The sequence below is a fragment of the Phoca vitulina genome, unplaced genomic scaffold (genome assembly GCF_004348235.1).
Source record: "Phoca vitulina isolate PV1807 unplaced genomic scaffold, GSC_HSeal_1.0 scaffold18, whole genome shotgun sequence".
Taxonomy (NCBI): Eukaryota; Metazoa; Chordata; class Mammalia; order Carnivora; family Phocidae; genus Phoca; species Phoca vitulina.
In genome coordinates, this window is record NW_022589721.1 from 30,811,043 (window position 1) to 30,833,346 (window position 22,304).

Here is a 22,304-nt window from a genome sequence, read left to right on the forward strand (position 1 = left end):
ATCTCGCTCATGGCAGAGACGCAACAGTGAGGCATGAAGTCTTGAGAAACTGAAAAGGATGCTAACAGCACAGGCGCTGATGGGTGGGGGGGAAGGTGGGAAGTGAGCTGAGGATCCAAGATTTGAGGTGAGCTCTCCAGTAAACTGGGAAAGCTTTCATACTTTTGTAGTTAATGTACTTTTTATGAGTTTGCTGTAAAAGTCAGTTTTGAAGTAAAAGATGCAGTTTCATGCTCCTGTATGATTTTATTGAAAAAAATACATTTAAAACAACCTAATTTATTCTAAGAATTAACATACTTACAATTAGAAGTCATTTAGGGTTGTTAAAAAGAAGACAAGGCAAGATTAATGGCACACATTTTTAACTTCATGATCCTAACCCAGCCTCTGCTTCTTTATTGATTATGTTAGGTTGGTCCCGATTTGAAGTGGGTTCCCTTCGGTTGTCCTTTAGCCATTACCAGTAATCCCTCATTCTGCAAGGTCTGGGGGTGGCCAGGGCTCCTGGAGAACACATGGGAAGTCGCAGGGGACCGGTCCTGGGCTTGGTGAGGATGCTTATTCGCGCTGCCCATTACCGTGGTTACCCTGGCTGGATACGTGAGCATCAACTACGGTGGACTCTGAGCACAGGAGCAACAAGACTAATCTGTGGGCAGTTTAGACCAAAGGGAGACGGATTTGCTAAGAAGTGCATCAGTCGGGGTCAGAGATACAGTTACTACCAGAGCAAGGAAGAACATTTGCTCAGGGGGCCCAATGGGGGCAAATGGGATGATAGTCACAGTATCTACAGTATATTGATGACAAGTGCCTTAAAACGATAATGAATGAATGGTTCAAGATGGTAACAATGATAATAATATTTTTTAGTGATTTATTATTGTCATTAATTGTAGTAAATCCAGGAAAGTCTGTGCTTATGGAGACACTCTGTGATTCCCAGAGCCTCTTGCCATGGGACAGGATCCTACGGAAGAGGGGAAGCTGCTTCTCCATTTCTCACAAAAGATCCTAACCTTGCAATTATCTCAGGTTTCCCACCACCCCAGATAGATGGAAATTAATAATACATCAAGCCTGCCCATCCCTGCCAACGCCGCCCTGGTCCCAACAGCATTCTACCTGCACTGCCCAGCAGCTCCACCTATTCAAGTCACTCCATCCTTGACCCCACTGGGTCCCTTGGAGTCAAGTACCCATCCTTGACCCCTTGTCCCTCTGGGACCTGCACCTTCTGTTCAGCCCTGGACACCTTTCAGGTGTCAGCCTGGTCCTTAAAGTAAGAGGCAGGTCCAATGAGTATGGAAATGCGTGCAAATGTCAAAGCCAAAAGAGGAGGGGGTTCAAAATCATCACTTACCCGTGGCCCAGGGTTCCCTAGGGGCCCCATGAAACCAGGAACTCCAGGATGACCCTAGGAAAACACAAGAGGCAATTGCTCAAAATGACTCATAAGAAGTTTTTCACTTTGGTGACTACCAAATTTCAGATAACAATCCAGAATCTGACTTCTAACTCCAGTAACAATTTTGGATAAAGGCACTGGCCACAAAAACACTTTCTTTTTTTGTACATATTGCTGGTGTTTCCATAGGTTGAGAAAGTATCTAACAATATTTACAAAAATGAATCTCTCCTGAAAGTGGATTTGCTTCAACATAAAGTGAAGGAAGACGGTGTGGGGAAGGGGTTGAGGACACAGACGAAAATGGAAGTGGCCATAATGGCTGCAAAATTCTGTGGCTAGGTGATAGGTATGGGGGAGGGTCTTTTTATTATGCTTTCTAATTTTTGTGTATGCTTGAAACATCCCATAATAAAAATCTGAAAGCAAATAAATGCATATGCACACACAACATACGCTCACAATGGAAACTGTTGGGGTTACCGAATCATGGCATCCTTACTATAACAGTGTTGCAGTTACTTTAAGAAAGAGAGTCATGTCTCCATGCAGAGCAGAGTCTATGTGTATTACAGCAGGAGCTAAACAGCCAGAGGGAATTGCATTTAATGTTTAGTCTTTGTAGGACAATGTTTTATAAAAGCAGACACACCACCATGGAAAATTTCCCTGCCCTCCACCTCTATCTCCTGCTACTGGGAAACACAAGCTGTAATAGTCAGAATAGAGCATACTAGTTCTGAAAATTCGCTTTTGCAAGAATAACCCAAACACATTTTGTTTTTCCAAATACAGAGGGAATTTTAGCTGAGCATGTCATTCCGACCTTGAACATAGCTCTGAACTCACTGCTTCTGGAGTGCTTGCTCACCTGCTTCACCCTCATGGAGCAGAAAGCCCCTTGAGGTCAGGGATTTGCCCATTACTCCCTCTGCATCTCAGAGCCTGGTGCCATGCCTGGCATGCAGCTGGTTACAAGGAGGACCGATGGGGAGATGCACAGAGGAGTGATGGGCAGAGGGCAGGTGGGAGGGAGGAAAGGGAAAGGGAAGAGAGACAGCTGCCAAGCAGGAGCCAGTTTAAATGGCAGAAAGGCTGTTGGAGGCTGGGGAGCTGGACTGCAGAATCAGCTGGTAACACTAGATAAATGATGATGGGGATGCCGTGTTCAAACCCAGAGAAAGAGGAGTATGTTGCGTGGGCCCTATCTTAAAATGCATTTGGAGAAGTGGTCCAACAGGGCTGGCTGGGCACTGAGCACAGAAGGGGCATCTGTGTAACATTTCAACTAGCACCATGAGTTCTGTGATAGGTACTTAAAGAGTAATAGGAGGGAGGAAAGAAGGGGGCATTGTGTAATGGATGACAACCATTTTAGTGAACTAGAGCTCTAAGTGTAAGAGAGTCCAGAAAAACAAAACAAAAGGAAATCAGAAAAGGCAGGCTGCTCAGATAACTGGGGAAGGAGAATGTGACAATGAACCACAGGAATCAAGTTGGAAACCATGAAAATGTGGTTAAAAAAAAAAAAAAATCCTACTGCAAGCAAAGAAGATCCAAGTGGTGATGTCAGAAATGGCAGAATGAAATTCATCTAGGAGAAACAGTGATGTCTCTTCAGGTTCATTATAAAGTAAGTTCTTACCTGGTCACCTTTCTGTCCAATTTCACCATCTGCACCACGTTCCCCTTTACTTCCCTTGGGAGAAAAAAGAAAGAAGCTTACTGGAAATTTTGCTAGAACTACATTGCAAAAGAAAAAAAGTTTGCATGCATTCATCTACCTATGTATTCATTTATTCATCCATTTACTCTTTCTTCATCCAACTCTTACCAAGTCTGAGCTGCAGGCCAGGCATGGTGTCCGCAGAGAGAAGCAAGGGAGTCTGGTTGAGGAACTGCTGATGGAATGGCTTAACTGGGTTGTGGGGTGCTGATGGGGGTCAGTGCAAAATGGAACTCGGGAGGCAGGCAGTACCTACCTCACTGAGAGCCCTGGATGTTTACCCCTTAAACCTGGATTGAGCTGCAGACACTGGGAACCATGAGAAGGATGTATCACTACTCTTGGTTTCAGAAGGGCTCCTTGACTGTTGTACAGGGTGGGCTGGAAGGCCCAGGACGAAGAGAGGAGGGGCAATCAGGAGGAAACTGGGATGTTTGGGTGTGGGAGGGAAAGGAGCCGAGTCAGCATAGTGTCTGGTGTGAGGTGGGAAGAGGGAGAAGCTGAGACAGTGGACAGGACAGCACTGCCCAACAGGCTGAGGAAGAAGATTCCATCCATACATATGTATGCTCCTTGCTCCCTCCCTTACTAGCTGTGTGACCTTGAGTGGGTCACTTAAACTGTGAGTTATAGGATTTCTTGTTTATCTATAAAATAGAGAAAATTATGATTGCCTATCTCATTAAGTGTTGGGAGAATAAAATCGACACAGCACAGAGAACAGAACATAGCAAGAGCTCACTAAACATTAGTTATAATTATTTTTGTAAATTATTTTGTATTTGAACCCTGGCTTTGTCATTACCAACCCTGTCATTGGGCAACCTGCTTCAACTCTGTCTCTTTCTTTTATTTTTTTAAATTTTATTATGTTATGTTAGTCACCATACAATACATCATTAGTTTTTGATGTAGTGATCCCCGATTCATTGTTTTCGTATATAACACCCAGTGCTCCATGCAATATGTGCCCTCTTTAATACCCTGTCTCCATCTTTTAAAATGAGAATGATAAAAACAGAACCTTTGTCATGGGATTGTTGTGAGCATCAAATGACCTAAAATCTACAAAGTGCATAAGCTAGTAATGAATTCATTGTTAGCTATCATCCTTCTCATCATTGTAATCACCACCATCATCATCACTGTTACCATCACCATCATCATCATCACCACCATCATCCTCACCATCATCACCATCACCATCATTATCATCACCACCACCATCACCACCACCACCATCATCACCATCACCATCATCACCATCATCATCACCATCCTCACCGTCACCATCATCATCATCCTCACCATCATCATCACCATCATCATCCTCAACATCATCATCACTATCATCACCATCACCATCCTCACTATCAGCATCCTCACCATCATCATCACCATCATCATCATCCTCACCGTCATCATCACCATCATCATCTTCACCATCATCATCACCATCACCATCATCACCATTGTCATCCTCACTATCAGCATCCTTACCATCATCATCACCATCATCATCATCATCACTATCAGCATCCTTACCATCATCATCACCATCATCATCCTCACCATCATTATCACCATCACCATCCTCACCATCATCATCCTCACCATCATCAAACTCACCATCATCATCCTCACCATCATCATCCTCACCATCATCACTATCATCATCATCACCATCACCTCTATCAACATGATCACCACCATCACCATCATCATTGCTGTCATTATTGTGGTTAAGACACTCATGATATGAAACCTATCAAAAATATTTTTCACAGACTAACCTTGAAAGTTACATTCAAAGGTTCCAATCTCTCTTAACTGTCACCTATTTTGGCTCTGCATTTACTGTGGCAACAAATATATTTCAGTAAAATGTTATTAACCAAAAACATGTCAGTTCCTTTAAAAGTATGCATTATGCAGTAAAATAAGTCTTTTGCAATAAGTCAACCTTGGCTCTGGCTCCAGGCCTATCACCTCTTGTTTCTGCATCCTTGAGCAGATCACATCCCCTCTGTGCTCTGGGTTTATTCATCCAGTAAATGTAGGACACAGGGGGGCAGGTCAATCTAGGAGAGTCCATCCAGGTGCACAGCCCCACAATTCACCCCCTGAAACACAGGGTCCAGCCCTCTTCCCATCCACATGGCCATGCCATGTCAGCAGCTCACTGAGGACCTATAACATTCCCCTGCTGCCTCCCTGAGCCGTGCTGGGGGCCAAAGGCCAGTGTGCAGAGGAGAAAAAAAGGTTCACAAGGGGAAAAGCATTTGTTCCAACATTTTTACATGTAATTAGTTCTACTGCTTTTCAATCTATAAAGCCAGCAAACTGTCTGCAGGCCGTATTATAATCTCAATGAAAAGAAGTGACATAGAATAGCACACTGGTTCTCTGACATTTAGGACAATTGCCTTAAAAGTAAATGGTTTCTTTTCAAATCCCAGTCCTCAGTCTGGGCTTAGGGTGGTTTCAACCTTCAACTCCCAGCAGTGAAAATGTCAGGAGCTCAAGGATCTCCACAGTTGTCCTGTCTCCTTCTCTGCTGCAGCTAAGGATCAAAGCAAACACAGCCACCCCCAACCCTGACTCACTTCCTTCCAGAAGAGAGGACTGACATTTACCAAGCCTCTACTCCTCTGGGCACACTGCCGGGCCTTTCCACATGAGATCCCATTCCGTGTATTTCTTTGTTTATATCCTGAGCTGATGCAAAAAAAAAAAAAAAAAAATTTAACATGCCCGGTTATTTAATTTAGCCATTAAGACTACTCTGTGCGGTGGGGGTCTGACCAGAGTGTATAGATAAAAAATCTGAAGACCAGAGAGGTTAAGTCATTCATCAAGGTCACACAGCTAACAAAAAGCAAGATTTGGAGCCTAATCCAGATCTATCTGTATTCAAACTGCCTCTTCCTGCCCAAGTTACTTTTCTGGCTATTTCCATAGGCATGATGCCTTGTCCCACTGGTTTTATAATGTCAAGAGCATAGCATTTACAGCCTAGAAGTCTGACTGAGAGTGCTCCAGGAAACTTTCTAAAAGCACTGGAGATACAGCAATCAAGGAAACAACAACATCCCTGCCTACCTGGAGTTTATATTCTAGAGAGATTACTAGTTCATTACTTTATAGCTCAGTTCTCTTAGATGATGTTTATTCAGAGCCATTGTCAGGGCTTAAATCTCCCCCATAAAAAGAAGGGAAGAGATTCTCTTCCCAAACCTTTTTTCTTAGAGCATTTACTTTAGAAAACTTGTCACTGTCTGTTCTCTGTCTCTTTGAAATGTATGTAAATCCTCTTAAAAGCTAAATAAGTCCTGCCAGATCCAGGACTCAGAAAAGTCTTTCTCTAGGACCTGGCATCCGTCCCTTTGAAATATAATCAATCATCAAGGAAGAGAGCTCCCCCAATCCCCCAGTCTCCATGGGGAAAGGGAGCCTAAGGGAAAAGCAGGTTTCTTGCTCCAAGTTGCAGAACTACCTCCTGTCGTAAAGATGAGAGCTCGTTTTTCCTTTCTTTAAAGCTAATGAACTAACACGGATGATCCCCTAATTCCCAGGTCAACTTAGGATGAACATGTCTGGAGAATGGTGCTATCAAGTCCTCTGACTTGAGGACCAGTTACTGTTTATCTTGAGGACTTGTATGCAGCAGGCATGGCTGCCGGGCTACAGAAGAGAGCGAGAGGTTTTCCTGGGTTGGGAGAAGATTTTCTTTAGTTTTTAATTATATTTCCTCAATACCATCATGTGCTAAGCGCACAATGTAACAATTACTTAGAGGCTGTGTTCATACCAGGAACTGCTCGAAGGATGTCGGTTTCTGTGAATCCACCAAAAAGGCAATTTTCTCAAGGGGTTTACAAACTGTGGAGGGCAGGGCCTAAACCTTCTCAAATTAACGATTCTCTGCTACTAGCAGAGTAAGTCCTGGCCCTGAATTTTTGTGTGCTGTTTCACCGCCTAGAAAGCCATTCGCCAAGGACGTCTGACAAATCCTTGCCTCACTTTGCAATGCAACTAAAATCCTACCTCTTCCAGGTGGCCTTCATAGGAGACCCCTTGCCCCATGGCATTATTTTCCTTAAAGCCATTTACTCTTCTCCTGACCATTTGCTACAACTGCTATTTATTTAGAGAAACAATTATGAGAACCACTTGCGGTTAGATGTACCCAGCTGGTTCCACGCCTGGTGCTCTGTAAATGTTTCCTTGTTCAATCCTCACATCCTCTTTGTGAGATAGACCATATGGCTCTTCTTTTACAGATGAAGGACCCGAGGTTCAGAGAAGTCAAATAAACTGCCCAAGTCCTATAAGTAGTAAGTGAAATGCACTCAGCTACCAAGCAGCAGAGCCAGATGGGGAACCACTCACTGACCTCCAGAGCCCAGCCTGTGTCCGCCCATCTTGATTGCCCCCAGCCCCAGTCTGACTTTTGTACAAACCACCAGCTTGTAGATCTTTCTTCTCCAACACAACATTGGGCCCTAGGAGGCATGGTCCATATCTGACCTACCTCTACACCTCCTGACCCAGAAGGGAACTTTGAAGGGGATGCTTGGTGAGAATCTTCCAGGATTGAGGCAGCTCTGGGTGAAAGAGACCTATGCTCCTGAAGACAGCATAAACCAAATGGCATGGGGTACCTTCTGGGCAGGAACGGATTTGAGAGCCTCTTCTGGTAGTTCGAATAGTAGCAGAGGAGGTCTTATCTCTGGCCCCCAGAATTATCCAGGAGGTCCAAGTGGGGGCTTCTGCTCATCTAGTGTCTCCAGTCCCTGCAGTTCCCATTACCTGGCTGGTGGGCACATGAATGAGAAGAAACCTAAATGCTTTTCATGGAGGAGAGAATAATCAGCATTTCCTACTGGGAGAGGGTTTTACATTGGACTCTGCAGAAAAGCACATTCCCAGGGTCTTCACTCTGATTATCATCTTGTTCCTTCTTCCTCCTCAGCATGGATCATAATCGTAACAGCAGCCACTATCTCCAGACCCCACCCCCGAAAGTCGGTGTTTCACACAGTTTGAAAGTTCTACAATGAATCTGTAATCGATTGTGGCATTAACCTCCCCAGACCCAGCCACCAGTCAGAGCAGCTGCAAATCTGCAAAATAAATTTTGGGAAAGCTGATCTCCCAGATGCAGGATCACAATTGCAAACAAACAAGCAAACAAACGCCCTTGGAGAGGCACTGGACCAGTGAACACCTGGTGCCTCTGGCTATGAAAGCACAAGAACAATAATCGTAAGTGCTCGGCCACTGGTAGCATTTTCAGTGTACAAATTCATCTTCACATCCGCAGGTCTAGCTGAGAGCTCATTTGATAAGCAAGGTTCAATAGAGAGAAAATGAAACAGTCCTCCCGTCTGTTTTCTGGAGAGTGGTGTGGGATGAATGAAGAGCATGGAGAGGGACTTGGATTTGAAGGCAAGCCTGTGAGTCCTCAAAGGAGACAATTAACTCCTCCCTGACTCATTTCTCCAACAATAGGTGGTGGACCCAGGAAGCCTCCTGGGAGCTGTCCTTGGTGCTGATGCTGGTCCCACTGTTAACTAAGTTTTGACAGTATACTAAGGGGGCTGGGTGGTCCTACAGCTGGGCCAGCAAGGATCCCCCTTTGCTGTATCACCTAGTAGTTTGGGAGTACTGGCTTTTAACCTTGCTAAGCCTTCACTTCCTTGTCTGTAGAGTGGGATAATATCCCTACCTCCTAGGATCATGCTGACCATTGCAAGAGACCATGCTGTAAAACAGGTAACCTGGCCCTTGGCCCTTAGAACACTGGGTATACTGCCCTCAGGTAACTGCCTGAGGGCTCATTATGTAGGGTGGACCCCCAGTCCTGCCAACTTCTCAAGGTCACCATGGACTCCCCAAGTGGAGACAGCTAGAACCCTGTCTCTCACCTGGGGCACTAGTTTTTGTGCTTTTTCTGGATGGAAGCTTTCTTTGGCTCTCTCTGAATATGCAAAGGAACAAACCCTCCCTGGAAGCGAATTATAAAGGAACAAAGGCAGAGCCATTGTCCCAAGATACCAGTACTTCAAGTGGGATTGGGCTGATAAAGAAAACAATCCTTACTCAGTGGAGGGAACTCCTTATCTGTTTAATTGATTTGCTTTTGTTTCTCTGAATAAAAGCCATTCCTCAGCAGAGGCAAACCCAGCAGCCCAGAGTTGACAGCAAAGGTTACTTAAAGAGGATCAGCTGAAACTGGCTGCCTGCAGATTCCTCCAGGCAAGGAGCTTAGCCCCAGCTGATAACCCCATAAAGCAGGGTAATAGCGCAGGTGATGCTACGCTTTATGGTCATCTCTTAACCTAACACTGACCTGATGGGCAGGGAAAATCTCTTGTTCCAGCTACACTGAGACCTGACATCTATACTTCCTGAAGCAGGAGCTCTGGGTATGTCAAAACCCTGTAAGACTTCACCGAGTCTATGGGCCGCAAACACTCGATGTCTTAGCCTGCCAGGCAGTCCTGGGAAGTCGGGATGTTTTCCATCCTGATACCCAACAGCTCCAGTGAGTGCTCTATTACACCACAGTATTTCTGTTTGCATCCTAATATACTAGTAAGAGCTCCAACCCCATTTTCCAGGGCTGACCCTAGGGTAAGGCAAGTGAGCACTTACCTATGTGTAAACACGTAAAGGATTCCAGAAACATCAGTATCCAAAATAAATAATAGTCCAGTGTCGTATTTAAAAAATAAAAATTAATGCCAAATAATCCAAGATGAACAAAATATAAAAATGTAAATAAATGGGGCTCTGATGGGCCTGGGATTAGGGGGAGTGAGGAAGGTGAGCAGTTCAGTGGAGGGTTAGGTCCCATCTTTATTTAAAATTGTGACATTTTGTTCCTTGTGGGTCAACTGCACTAATTTTAAAGTTCTAAAAATATTGCATTAAAGTCTTATTTATCTTGGTTACTGAGGTCTTGGGCTCCCCTTACATCTTACGTCCAGGTCCTCATCCCAGTCCTGGCCCTGCCGCTGGCTGGGACCCCACGGGCTGAAAGAGCAGTAGAGCTAAGGTTGGCAGAGGGCCTGCTATGTGCCAGGCCTGGTGAGGGCATCTCCTGAGCAGGTTTTAAGGCCACAGGCCTGGAAGGAAGGTCACTGCTTTGACATCCCCTAGTTTGTCGGCAAGAAAAGGAAGGGCAGAAGTAAGACGCTAGACCTTGGGAATGCCAACCCCGGAGGTGTGGCTCCTGAGCTCTCTCTCCTACTGACAATTTTCTGACGCATCTTGTGTCCCCAGGCAAGCCACACTGCTGTGTCCCAGCCAGGCCACAGGGAGAGACACAGTGACACACCTGCCCCTGAATGTGGGGGGAGGGCAGCCTGCATAGCTTGCAGAGGCACAGAGGCCCCAAGGCTATCAGGGACAGCCCCCCCCCCGGGGGGCGCTGGGGGGAGGGGAAGGAGGGTGAGGGCTGGGGAGGGTCAGCTCTCCTCCCCTCCTGCCCCCATGTCAGCACTCACACAGTCTCTTCTGCTTAGAGCTACCTACTGTCACCACCAGGAACCCAACCACCACAGCCCAGACACCTGTTTCGGCAGCCAGAGCCTCCCCTCCCGTTCTAAGGCTGAGATCACAGCTCCTTCTTCCCAGACCTGTCTCCCTGGCCTTATGAAAGCACAGAGCTGTCCTGCCCATGGTAGGTGGGTGCCTCGTCACTCCTAGGAGCAGCAGTAATGCTCACCCATGCCGGCTTAGCACTTTCCTAATAACATTGTTTATTGAACAACTAGCTCCTTTTATGTATTATATTGTTCAACTCTAACAAATCTCTGAATCTTGCTTTTATTCTTACCATTCGTGGGTGGTGAGATTGAGGCCCAGAGAGGTCAAAGATTTTGCCTAAGGTCACACAGCTCTGACTCCACTCAGGGCTGGGAATCAAATCCAGAGCCGTCTGACCCCAAAACTCACATCTTAACCAGTGACTGCTACCTATTCCAATCCCCTAGCTCATTTCATTATTCAACCACTGAGGCATTTGTAGATGAGTTCCCAAGGTCACTGAGATAGTCGAGGTCATGGTCAGCCCTTGAATGTTGGTATCATGATTTTTAAAGCATCCTTCCTCCACACCAGACATCACTCTTCCTCAGCTGTAGATTAACCAGTGAGATGAGCAGAGTGGATGCACACGATGTTAATGAGGGCTCACTGACCTGTGGTCCGGCTATTCCTGGAGGCCCTGGGAGGCCCCTGGGCCCAGCATCTCCCTGTAGCAGGAACAGAAGAAAAACAATCAAGAATGAGTGTCTGGAGCTCATACCGAGAGTCATCAGCATGTCATTGCCCTTGCACACCTATTCACTGATTTCCCACTGAAATGTCCCTGTCTCCTCCCCACCAGCATGTCTGAGCAAAGGGTGTGGGCCGGTGGTGCTGCTCAGTGTGACTGTGCATTCACAGGCACAGCTCATGACTAATGTGGTAGCCAGTCCCCCAGATGACCCCTAGACCTCTGCCTCCTCCCATTTGTACCGAGAGGCAGCACTGGGATCTCTAAGATGATGTATCTCATCGCAGTGATGAAGACAAACTGTCCCCTTTTCTCCTTACCTTTTTCCCTTCTGTGCCTTCTCTCCCTGGCTTTCCTGGGAGACCTTTGTCCCCTTTAAAACCTGGCAGACCAGGGAGGCCCTGGGGGCCAGGAGGGCAGTCATTGCATATGTCCTGAGAAAGAGAGAGAATAAATAATAGTCCCTTGTAAAGCGAAAGGTGGCCCATGAAAGTGATAGAAAAGCAAACAAGTGCATCAGGTCATTATCCAGAGTGTTCGTGTCAAACTGCATTTTTCTCTCTCTTCATCTGAAATCAGATTTTAGTGCTGATACGTCTGGATCATTACCTCATTTCTCCCTACTTCTAGCCAGCCAGACTGCGTGAAGTATTGCCCCCAACAGTGATGTCAAAAGTGCACCACTATCTGTGAGCATTTAAAAGCATTAACAGTACAGACTTAAGGCAAACATTCAGGGTTGTTACAAATAACACGTCCACGTCCTGTTCCTAAAGCTGGAGACGGAACGAAGGTGGAAGCTGAGCTCTTTGTCTCCTGGGTTTGCCTAAGTGGGTTGTGAACAAAGAAGTAACAGGCACACAGCCTCGGGATTTTCTGGCCATGACACACACACCCGGTCTGACCACACACGCCTGGCATTATTCTTTGTCCCAAGTAGGTGTTTAATTAATGTTGCCGGTCGGTGAGTTGCCCAGTGAGGCAGGGGAGTGCAGTTCCTGGTGTGATTTTAAAGTCTTCTCAGCCCAGGGAACACGTTTCCTAATTTCCTAATTCCTAACCCTGTGTCATCCTAAGACCTTACAGTCTGGAGTGCAGTGCGGACCCAACAAAACTCACTGGCTTGAGCACACCGCGGCCTGTGTCTTATCCCAGAGTCCTGCGGTACTGCTTCTCGGCAATGCTCCCTCCCCTCTCCTTGGGATAAAGGTTAGAAGCGTTAACACAGAGAAGGCACTTAGAATATTATCAGATCATCCCCAGTGCACTTAGCTAGGATCCTTAACTCCCACCTGCACTCATTGACTCCCTCAATGAAAAACTACTTGTGAAGCATCCACTGTTAGGCTCTGTGCCTTTATTTTTTTTTAAGATTTTACTTATTTTTATTTATTTGACACAGAGACAGAGATAGTGAGAGAGAGCACAAGCAGGGGGAGCGGCAGGCAGAGGGAGAGAGAGAAGCAGGCTCTCTGCTGAGCAGGGAGCCTGATGTGGGGCTCCGTCCCAGGACCCTGGGATCATGACCTGAGCCGAAGGCAGATGCTTAATGACTGAGCCATCCAGGCGCCCCAGGCTCTGTGCCTTTCTGCTCTGAGACCACAATGAGCACGTATCTTGAAGAGTTCCGTGCTTAAATGGTGTTAATTGGCACAGAACAAATGCACTGACCATGGCCTGGGAATGCTCGGCTGGGGGCATCTGCACAGGCCCTCAGCAGCTACACTCCATCCTAGGGGAGGTGATGTTGCAGGTGACAGCAATCACCTAGGTCTCTAACTCCGGACAGAAGGGTTTTTCCATCACAAAAGTGACTCTGAATGACTCACCTTCCTTTCACCTGCCTCACTCCTATTCAACCTCTGAAGAGTCTTCAGAAGTCTCTGAGACCAAGAAGCCATCCTATTGCTTCAGATTGGGGACGGCTTCAGACCCTGCTCCCACAACCCCAGAACACCTGCCCTTGCATCACTGCTGAAGTGGTCCATGTATACTCCATTCCCTCCCCACCAAGCACAAGAAGGTGTGAGCTCTCAGAAAACAGAGTAGAGTTGCTTTACCTTTCCACGTCCAATTCAGAGCAAAGGGCCTTCCACAGAGCAGGAGTTCAATACATGAATGAACTAACTGACCCAATCCACCAACCAAATGCCCTACTGACCACGTGACCTTTCGGTGTCCTGCACCATCTCCTTTTAGTGGGTGGTTTGAGAAGCTGGGTGAGTATTTTTAGAGGCTGGGGAGTGCCAAATGTCGGGATATACAAAGTGAGGGTGAAAGAGATAAACCAAAGCATACTGGTTTGGGTTGCTGTTTTTTGTTTGGAAGAGCAGCGGAGCTGGGAGGAAATCCCCTATTCCTAGTCCTTCTCTTGTTCTTTAAAACAAGGTGCATCCATGAGAGAGTGCAGCAGTGGGTGTATGACATGTGGAATGGGGCTAGCCTGGGGGCAGCAGGAATTCCCGCCACTGAGATTCTGCTAGCATTGGAGAACACGGTGGTGATCCGGAAACCATTCTTTTTTTTTTTTTTTTTTCACGTCATAAGTATTTATTGAGCACCTGCGGCATATCTAGCACTGTTTGGAGAGCTATAAGAAGAGTGAATTGTACAGACATAATTCCCGCACTGACAGAGCCAACAGTCAAATGGCTCAAGACAAATAACACAGAAGTACATCTAGAAGGAAGTGGACATTAAATTGAACCTTATAAAATTGCTAGTATTCAATCGTTTCACTTCAGAAATGGCAGTGTTTCAACGTAATTGTTCTGAACTGGGTGAAGGGATATCAAGGAAGAGAGACATTATGTGGACTTGCCCTTAACAACTCCGAAATCTGCAGAACTGACATCCCAGTTTGAAGGCTGTCCAGCAGGAAAATTCCCTTTTACTCAGGGGAGGGTCAGCCTTTTGGTCTATTCAGGCCTTCAACTGATTAGACAAGGCCCACCCACACGATGGAGGGCAATCTGCCGGAAACCATTCTTAATGGTGGGATCCACACCATAAAGCAGTTATATCTGCATAATACAAAATCTCACCACCTATTTCTTCCCAATTTCTGGAGGGCTAACTCAGCCTGGGTCTGTCTTCATCACAGATTCTGTGTAGGAATGTTCCTTGAATGGGGCACCTGGGTGGCTCAGTCAGTGAAGCGTCTGCCTTCGGCTCAGGTCATGATCTCAGGGTCCTGGGATGGAGCCCTGGCTCCCTGCTCAGTGGGGAGTCTGCCTCTCCCCCTCCCTCTGCCCCTAACCCCAGCCCCCGCTCTTGTGCTCTCTCTCTCTCTCTCTCGCTGGCACTGGCTCTATCTTAAATAAGTAAATAAATAAAATAAATAAAAAGACTGTTCCTTGAAGATGAGCTGTAGCAGTGCCCAGACTTACAGTGTGGGTGCTGGATTACAGCTCTGACCCAGCCCCAGAGTCCAGGGAACACAGGGAGACCAGCCCCCAGTCTGCAGGCCCACCCACGCTCACTCTGGCCCCCGTGCTCCTGGGGCCCCCCATTCCTCTTGACCCTGGACTACCCTGAATGCCTTGAGACTAGACAGGGTTCTGCTTGTAACCAGATCACACGGAAGCCTCTGTCCCCTGGGATCACGGCTTCACCCCTCTGAGCCTCAGCCTTCTTCTTTTTTTTTTTTTAAAGATTTTTTATTTATTTATTTGAGAGAGAGAGACAATGAGAGAGAGAGCACATGAGAGGGGGGAGGGTCAGAGGGAGAAGCAGACCCCCCGCTGAGCAGGGAGCCCGATGCGGGACTCGATCCAGGGACTCCAGGATCATGACCTGAGCCGAAGGCAGTCGCTTAACCAACTGAGCCACCCAGGCGCCCTGAGCCTCAGCCTTCTAATCTGTGAATGGAGAACCTCAAAGTCCGGTGAGGAAGAAATGAGCTAATGGATGAAAAATGCCTGATGCCATGCCTGGCACATGGGGACTGCATGGCGAATTTAGCTGTTAATCTGCCATTGTGATTTCCATACGATTTCCCTCCCCGAATTTTCTGCTTTGCCTCATCTGCCCATCGGATGCCCTTGACCATCAATACCGGTTGCCAACTCCTCTACTTAACGGAGCTGCTCAGGTAAGTCACTCAGGTAAGTCACTTAGAAATAAGTCTATTTCCTTATCATAAGGTCCTTCTCCTTCCTTAGGGGATTGTTGTAAAATCTAAATGAAGTAACGCATGCAGAGCACCTGGTGTGTTGCAGGGTTCCTTGGAATCTATAAATGTTGCTTCCCTCTGGTCTCTGTCCCCTTTCTTTTGTCTGAGATGTTCTCATCAAACCCAGCTCACTGGGCTGGTAGTCAGCATGGTGCAGCATACCAAGTAAGCACACCACCCAATGCCTACCAAAGGGAGGGGATGCCACAGTCCTTGCTACTCGAAGAAAGCAGCTGTTGTTTCCCAGCAGCAGAGATAACCCCCAGGTCATCTTATCCAACCTCTCGCTGGATACCTGAATCCTCACTGCAGTATTCCTCCAAAGGGCCGTGCAGCCTACCTCTCAAACCTCTAGGCGGCAGGCAGGGAACTCACCACCCACCTGTACTTCATCAGGGAGCTGGCAGCCGGTTCTGGCCCATGCAAGCTGAAGGCAGGTGACATAGGGGGTCAAGCACAGGGGTCTGCAGTTGGACACACTGGGTTTGGGTCTTGGCTAACCAGCTATCCAGCTCTGTTACCTTGAACATGTGCCTTGCCCAGCTGCGTTCAACCTCCTCCCTGTAAAATGCAGACCTAACTGCCCACATACTGGGCTGTCTGGGAAGATCAGATGAAATAATATTTATCCAAGGGAGCCATCTGATGGAGACATCCTGAGGACGACCTTGCTGGGCACAGATCCAACTGTGGAAGTTCATTTACCAGGGACTCAGGAGATGAACTTTCTACCCAGGCAGTGTTCCAACTATCAGAATGAAGTATGTGATGCTATAAAATTCCTTGGGGCAGAGATAAATATTCTGTAATAAAAGATGCCTTCTCAGCAAGGGAGGGACCTGCCACCAGCCACCTGGGCCAGACCAGCAGGCTTTACCCTACATCAGAATGGCAGCAGGTGATAGAAAGCTTGGAGCAGTAACAGGCTCTGCTGACCTGGGAAACCCACTTGGACCCAAGCAAAGCACAGCTCCATGGGACCAGCAAGGCTTGGGCGTCACCCTGGATGTAGGTGCCCCATCCCCTCTGGGGTTCCCAGTTGCTCTGATGAACACAGTTGCATCCCACAGCAGGTAAGGAACAGTGATGGGACTAATTGTCTGCCTCAGTGCGGTAGCCGTGAAGCATGAGGCTCCACACTCCTGTTATCATTGGCAGAAAGACTGGGACATCTTGAGGTTAAATTCTTTGTGGGGGAAGGACAGCTTCCCAGGTCTTTCTAGAGCAACGGAATTATGAGAAATGATTGAGGCTAATAAAAGCCTCCAATAAACAAGGAATTTAATCAATAGGTAATGATTTCTTGTCATGTCCTTGACTATGAAAAAAAGCTTTCTCTTGTCAATTAAAATCAGGAAAGATTTTCTACTACTAGTTTTTTTAAAAAATAAAATAAAATGTATAGCTTTCCATCAAGGCATCTCATTGTGTACAGAGATGAAAAGTCTCGGGGTTCTCTGAAAAGGTTTTCTTTTCTCTTTTGTTTTGCTCCCTCACTCTCAGGCATGAACTCTGTGGCTTTGACATCACCCAAGTGCTTGTTCAGAATGCAGGAAGCGAGGAAGGAGCTGATCACACAAATGTCAAGCTTCACCCTAAATTAAGACAAAGGCTTGACACACAGCCAGCAAAAGGGTCCTCCCTACTCACTGCAGCGAGACTGTTCTTTCTGAAACATAGACCTTACCCGTCTGTCTTGCTCACTGCCTGTCCCAGCCCTCTGCCATGTCAGAGCTGAGGCCCATGGGCAGGGACCTGGGCAACCTCACAGTTTGCCCAATCTTGGCAGAGGGATGCCCAGCTTCTCAGGGCCTTTAGCAGCCATGGACAAAGTGAACAGGTTCTGAAAACCAGCAGAAGTCTGCACCCAGATCTGGTCTCCTTCCTGGCCAAAAGGCCCGGCAGTGGCCTTCACCTCCCTGCCTTGTGCTCTGGCCCTTGCACCAGCAGGATGCATACCCAAGCAGTTTGACTCTGCCTATGGCCCCCTTTTAAGAACACAAGACAGCTTTGTTGTGGGGTTAAAGTCAGTCTCTGAAATCAGTGAGCACCAGACTGCATTCCCAGAAAGCCACGGACCCTCAGCACCTCACGTTCCTTACACGCAAAGCAACAACAGAAATAGTACCAACTTCAGAGAGTAATCGTGGAAATCAGGTAAGAGATGCACACCAAGCATTTATCACAGCCCTGCAGAGAACTTTCTAGAAGGATGGAAATGCCCTGTATGTGCACTGTCCACTAAGATAGGCTTTGGCCACATCTGCCCATTACGTACGTAGACTGTGGCCAGCATGACCAAGGACCTGAATTTTTAATTGTATTTAGTTGTATTTAATTTTAATCAACTTAAATTTAAACTGACACACGTGGCCAGTGGCTGTCAGACGAGATGGAGGCTTGAGCACATCTCCAGGCACACAGGGAGTTATCAACAAATACTGCTGCTATCATCATGATACTAACACACAGTTGTTCAAGCACAACACCCCACAACTTACTGAAATGTCCAACCCCCTCCCCGCCGCCACCATTTCCCAATGCATGCACATCGACTTCATGCTTTTACCTTAAAGAGATTTATGTCCCCTGGAGACAGTAGTGAAGCGGGGCCCTGCCGAAGTAAAAGCAAGTAAATACAGACATACACACATGCATGCAGTAGACCCTGTCCTTGCTCAGACGGCACAAGGCCTTCAGAGCATATCCCAGATTCAAACAGCGCTGTCTACATCCCAAGCCAGGGAGGCACGGGAAGAAGTCACTTCGGAGGCAGCAACCATACATGCTGCCTGTCCTACCCATGTCTGACGGACATCAGCCTTCCTGGTCCCCAGTCTCCTCCTGCTGGTCTCTCCTCCCCATCCCCCATCACAACCTGACAGGTCTTGTCGGTACTGTGGAAGGCCAAGGGACAGACTGTCCTGGATTCCCCAGATGGGTACCACCTGCAGCCATCAGCCATTCACGACCTAGTATGAATTGGAAGCCACTTGCTCAGCTCTCCCAGATGAAACTGCATTCTAAACCTCACCCATTATACAGGTTGAAGGTATCTAACTCTGGGAAAGGGATTTCAGAAGTCAGGAGTAATTACAAAGCCTCTGAAGGTATGTAGAAGTCTGCAGGTCACCAGAGTCACATTCAAACCCACTGAGTTGCAGTGTGCTGTGTTAGGATTATGACCAGCCCGGAGCCCAAGGTTGTATGCAGCCTGGGTTCACACTGGGGTATAAGAACACAGAGCTGGAAGGAAAGCCATAATTAACAGGCAGACGCTGAAGGGAAGAGGGAATTCTTAGGTAGAACTGGAATAGATTGACAGGGTATTTTGCAAACTTCTAAATTTCGCACAGGGAAAGAGTGCCAGAGAATCCATTCTCCAGAGGAAGGTGTTAGATCTTCCTCTAGAATATGGGAAGCCTGTGGCCACAAGTGAATGTGCAGGGGCTGCTTTCTTCTGATTAAGTTTGCATTTCAGCTTATTAATTACGGATTGACTCTAGCATCTTGGGGATGCTGAAACCAACACAATTTTCCTGGCTACCAAACCCCTTTTCCTGACCCCCCTGGGGGCTTCTGCTGCACCGTACGGCCACCCAAAGCCATGTGACTGTGGCATCATGTCAGCTTGCTCAGGTAGGTGTGTGAAGTTTCCTGTGGCTTCTGTGCACGGGGCCTCTCTCGACTCTCTGGGCTAGGACACAGAGATTGGGGCCGAGATTGGGGCTGACAGGCTCGGATCTGGAGGTGCCCAGGCAGTGCCGGCCCCGCAGGCAGAGCTCACCCTGCATGCACCTGCTGCAGCCGAAGCCCAGAACCCCCTGGTTCTGGGCGAGACCCTCTGGAGGAAGGCCAACCCCTGCAATATTGTTTATTGAAACTTTAATTTAAAAGCAGAAAGAGGTTTTATCCTGGAGCCTTAGGTTTTTCCCTGGGAAGTTAATAACCGTGGAGGATCCATATTGCTCAAATCGGGCCATGTTTGTGGGGCTGGTGCTGTATTAGCCGGGGTGTTTCCGTGCTGTTGTGTGAGCCCCCTGTGTAAGCAGAGAGGCCCCACTAGACCACATGGCCAGGAGCACTCACAGAGGCAGAGAGAATGGGGAGGGAACGTTCAGCCCAGGTACAGTGTGGCCTTGGGGAAGAGTTTCATGAATGTCTTACGGGGGGGGCGGGGAGGAGACACAGGCTGTTTAGCCACCTGCCATGCTGGGCTCCGAGGAGCAGCTCACACAGGACAGATCAGTTCAGGCACGATGGACAGGTAGAAAAACAAAGGGTGGGAAGCGTGGAGGCTGTAAGAGCCAGTCTGCACCCTCCCAGGCCCCTCCCGCCCTCCCGGGGTACCGCGCCACCAGCTGCCGGGGACCCTCGCTGGAAAGGCAGGGACTGACTGATAGGGAGGTCACAGACTCTTAACTCCAGGTGGGACAGTGAGGTGATGCTGTTCACAGACCTAGCAGCCCCTCTGGGGTCAGACCGAGCCTGCCATGCCCTGCTTCCCTTGATCCTTGTGGGCTTCACCCCCAGCCCATCCATCGCACAAGAGTCCCCGCCAGAGGCTGTGCGTCTCGGGGCCCAACTCTCGACAGGGACTCCCAGCACAGGAATTCTGCGGGTGCAGCCCCGGAGAAATCGTCCAGGTCCCACTCTCCACCCAGAGGAGCAGGGACTGTGCGGGGCAGGCTGAAGTCAGCTGGCAGGCAGCGAGGGGTTCAGTGGGCGTCTGAACCCACTCACTCCAGAGAAAGTCTGGCCCTGCTAGCTCCTGACGGGTCACCTCTAAGCCCTCAGACACCCCGCCTGATGAAGCCTACGTGAGCATCCCTCGTTGGCCGCACGTCCTGCTTTTCCCGAGCACCTACACCCCTCTCAGGCATTCGATCCTGGAAATGGCTGGGGAGGGAAGTGCTGTCTGCACACACTCACCGGGGGTGGGGGGGGGGGGGGCACTGGAAGCTCTGGACCTGGTCTCCCAGGGGCCCTGCTTGTGCATCTTCCAGGGCCAACTGCTACCTGTGTCTTCCCTCCAGAACCAAATGTCATCATGAGCAGAAGAGTGTTCCCTGAGTTCCGAGGATCCTCCCAGTGAGTCCTCCTGATGAATCACTGAGCCTGAGGGTGTCTTGGGGGCCCCTGGAAAATGACTTATCTGACCAGCAAGAGCAGAGAGACCCTGATGGCTACTGGGCTGTACTTGGGACCGTTTGTGGGCAGTACGTTCAGGGAATTTAAAAGTGATCAGAAACAGACCTATTCTCCCTCCTGCTCCCGCTGCCCCTCCTCCTCCCTCTTTCTCCCCCTCTCCTTCCAGATTCTGTGGGTGGCCTGCTATGGGACAGTCACGGTTGTCCACATTGTCAGTGGACTGTGCTGTCTTCTCTTTGCAGAGAGCTGTCAAGGTCTAGATTTGGCAGAGGTCATCTCCCGTTTAGCCTCGGGTCTGAACCTTGCTCTCCCCCCGCTGCACCAGGGCCTTGCACGGGGCTAACGACGGGGCTTCCGCGGGGCTCGCTGTCTGCTGCAAAGCTGGCTTCCGGGCAGGAGGAGGGTAAGTGAGCGGTCCCTGACCTCTCACGTGACCATCCTCTGGTCCCACAGGTAGGTCCCCTGCCGAACAGACCGGGGTCCCCACCCAGGTCTCTGCTGGGCCCAGCAACCCGGATGAGGGTGCGACAGTTGTTGGTGCCCACGGGGGCCTCTGCCTTGGGTGCTTGTCTGGGTCAGGCAGCGGGCCGGGCCTGCAAAGGAGACTCTGACTCTCAGGTCCAGCTGGAGGTGAAGCTTCTGCCAGGTGAGCATCCCGGTTTCAGAGCCAGACTTACGGTCGGTCCCACCAAGGCCTCAGAATCCCCAGTCCTGACACTACTGTCTCTTCCCTCCGTCCTTCAGTGGGGACCAGCTTCTCCCGTGTCTGCACTGCCGCTCCCCACCAGACTGCTCATCCTCACCGTTCCTTCCCTAGAGGGTCCCCCCCCCCCAGGCTGTGGCCTGGTCACTTAGTCAAGCCTTGGGGCTTCTCTGGTAACAGCAACTTAATCGGCAGGGGGGGGGGGGCGCTAAACACGCACCTGAGGGAGCCCGTAGGAGCCTCGGACTAGACCACCAAAGGAGCGAGCACTCAAGACCAGCCTTTCCCCTGCAACAACCCCCCTCCGGCTTCCACTGTTCCCACCAGGAGAGGAAAAAGTTTTTGCCACCGTATGAAGGGGACAACTGGGCAGTGCTGGCATCCCTGGACATCCCTGGACAGGGGCAGGAAACGGGCCAGTTAGGACTTTGCGATGTACACTGGGGTCCAATTGCTCACCCCCAGACCCATTCTCTACCCTTCCCTGTCCTGTTCCATGCCGGGGAGACCACACCCAGGAGCCTGCCATGGGGCTCACTGCCTGCAGGCCCTGGCTGAGGTGGACGAGGAGAGGCCCCATCAGGAAACTGGAGTTGGGGAGACCCTGCTCCACCCCTCGGGCCCAGCTCTCGGGCAGCGGCCTCGCACCAACAACTACAGCTCCTACCGGCAGCCCCTCCCCACCCTCGTGCTCTCACTTGGCACTGGAAAGAGGTTATGGTCCTGTCGGCCTCCTGCTGTGGCTTATCTTTGGGCCCCCCAGCATCTCAGATCAGCCCCTGCCCACGGCTCTGTAAGAAGTCCCTCTTTCAGCCTCTTGGACCATCTGAGTTGTGTTTTATTCTCATTGGA

The 22,304-nt window shown here is 48.9% G+C and overlaps 1 protein-coding gene across 1 annotated transcript in view; it reads right to left on the reverse strand.

Moving 5' to 3' along the window:
• Nucleotides 1–22,304, reverse strand: part of COL22A1 (collagen type XXII alpha 1 chain) — a 247,120-nt gene that overhangs the window by 43,071 nt on the left and 181,745 nt on the right. The window contains exons 44-48 of the mRNA XM_032416080.1: nucleotides 18,168–18,212; nucleotides 11,745–11,858; nucleotides 11,348–11,401; nucleotides 3,057–3,110; nucleotides 1,367–1,420 (exon numbers count right to left, since the gene is read on the reverse strand). Coding sequence (XP_032271971.1) covers nucleotides 1,367–1,420; nucleotides 3,057–3,110; nucleotides 11,348–11,401; nucleotides 11,745–11,858; nucleotides 18,168–18,212 — 321 coding nt within the window. The remainder of the gene's footprint in view (nucleotides 1–1,366; nucleotides 1,421–3,056; nucleotides 3,111–11,347; nucleotides 11,402–11,744; nucleotides 11,859–18,167; nucleotides 18,213–22,304) is intronic.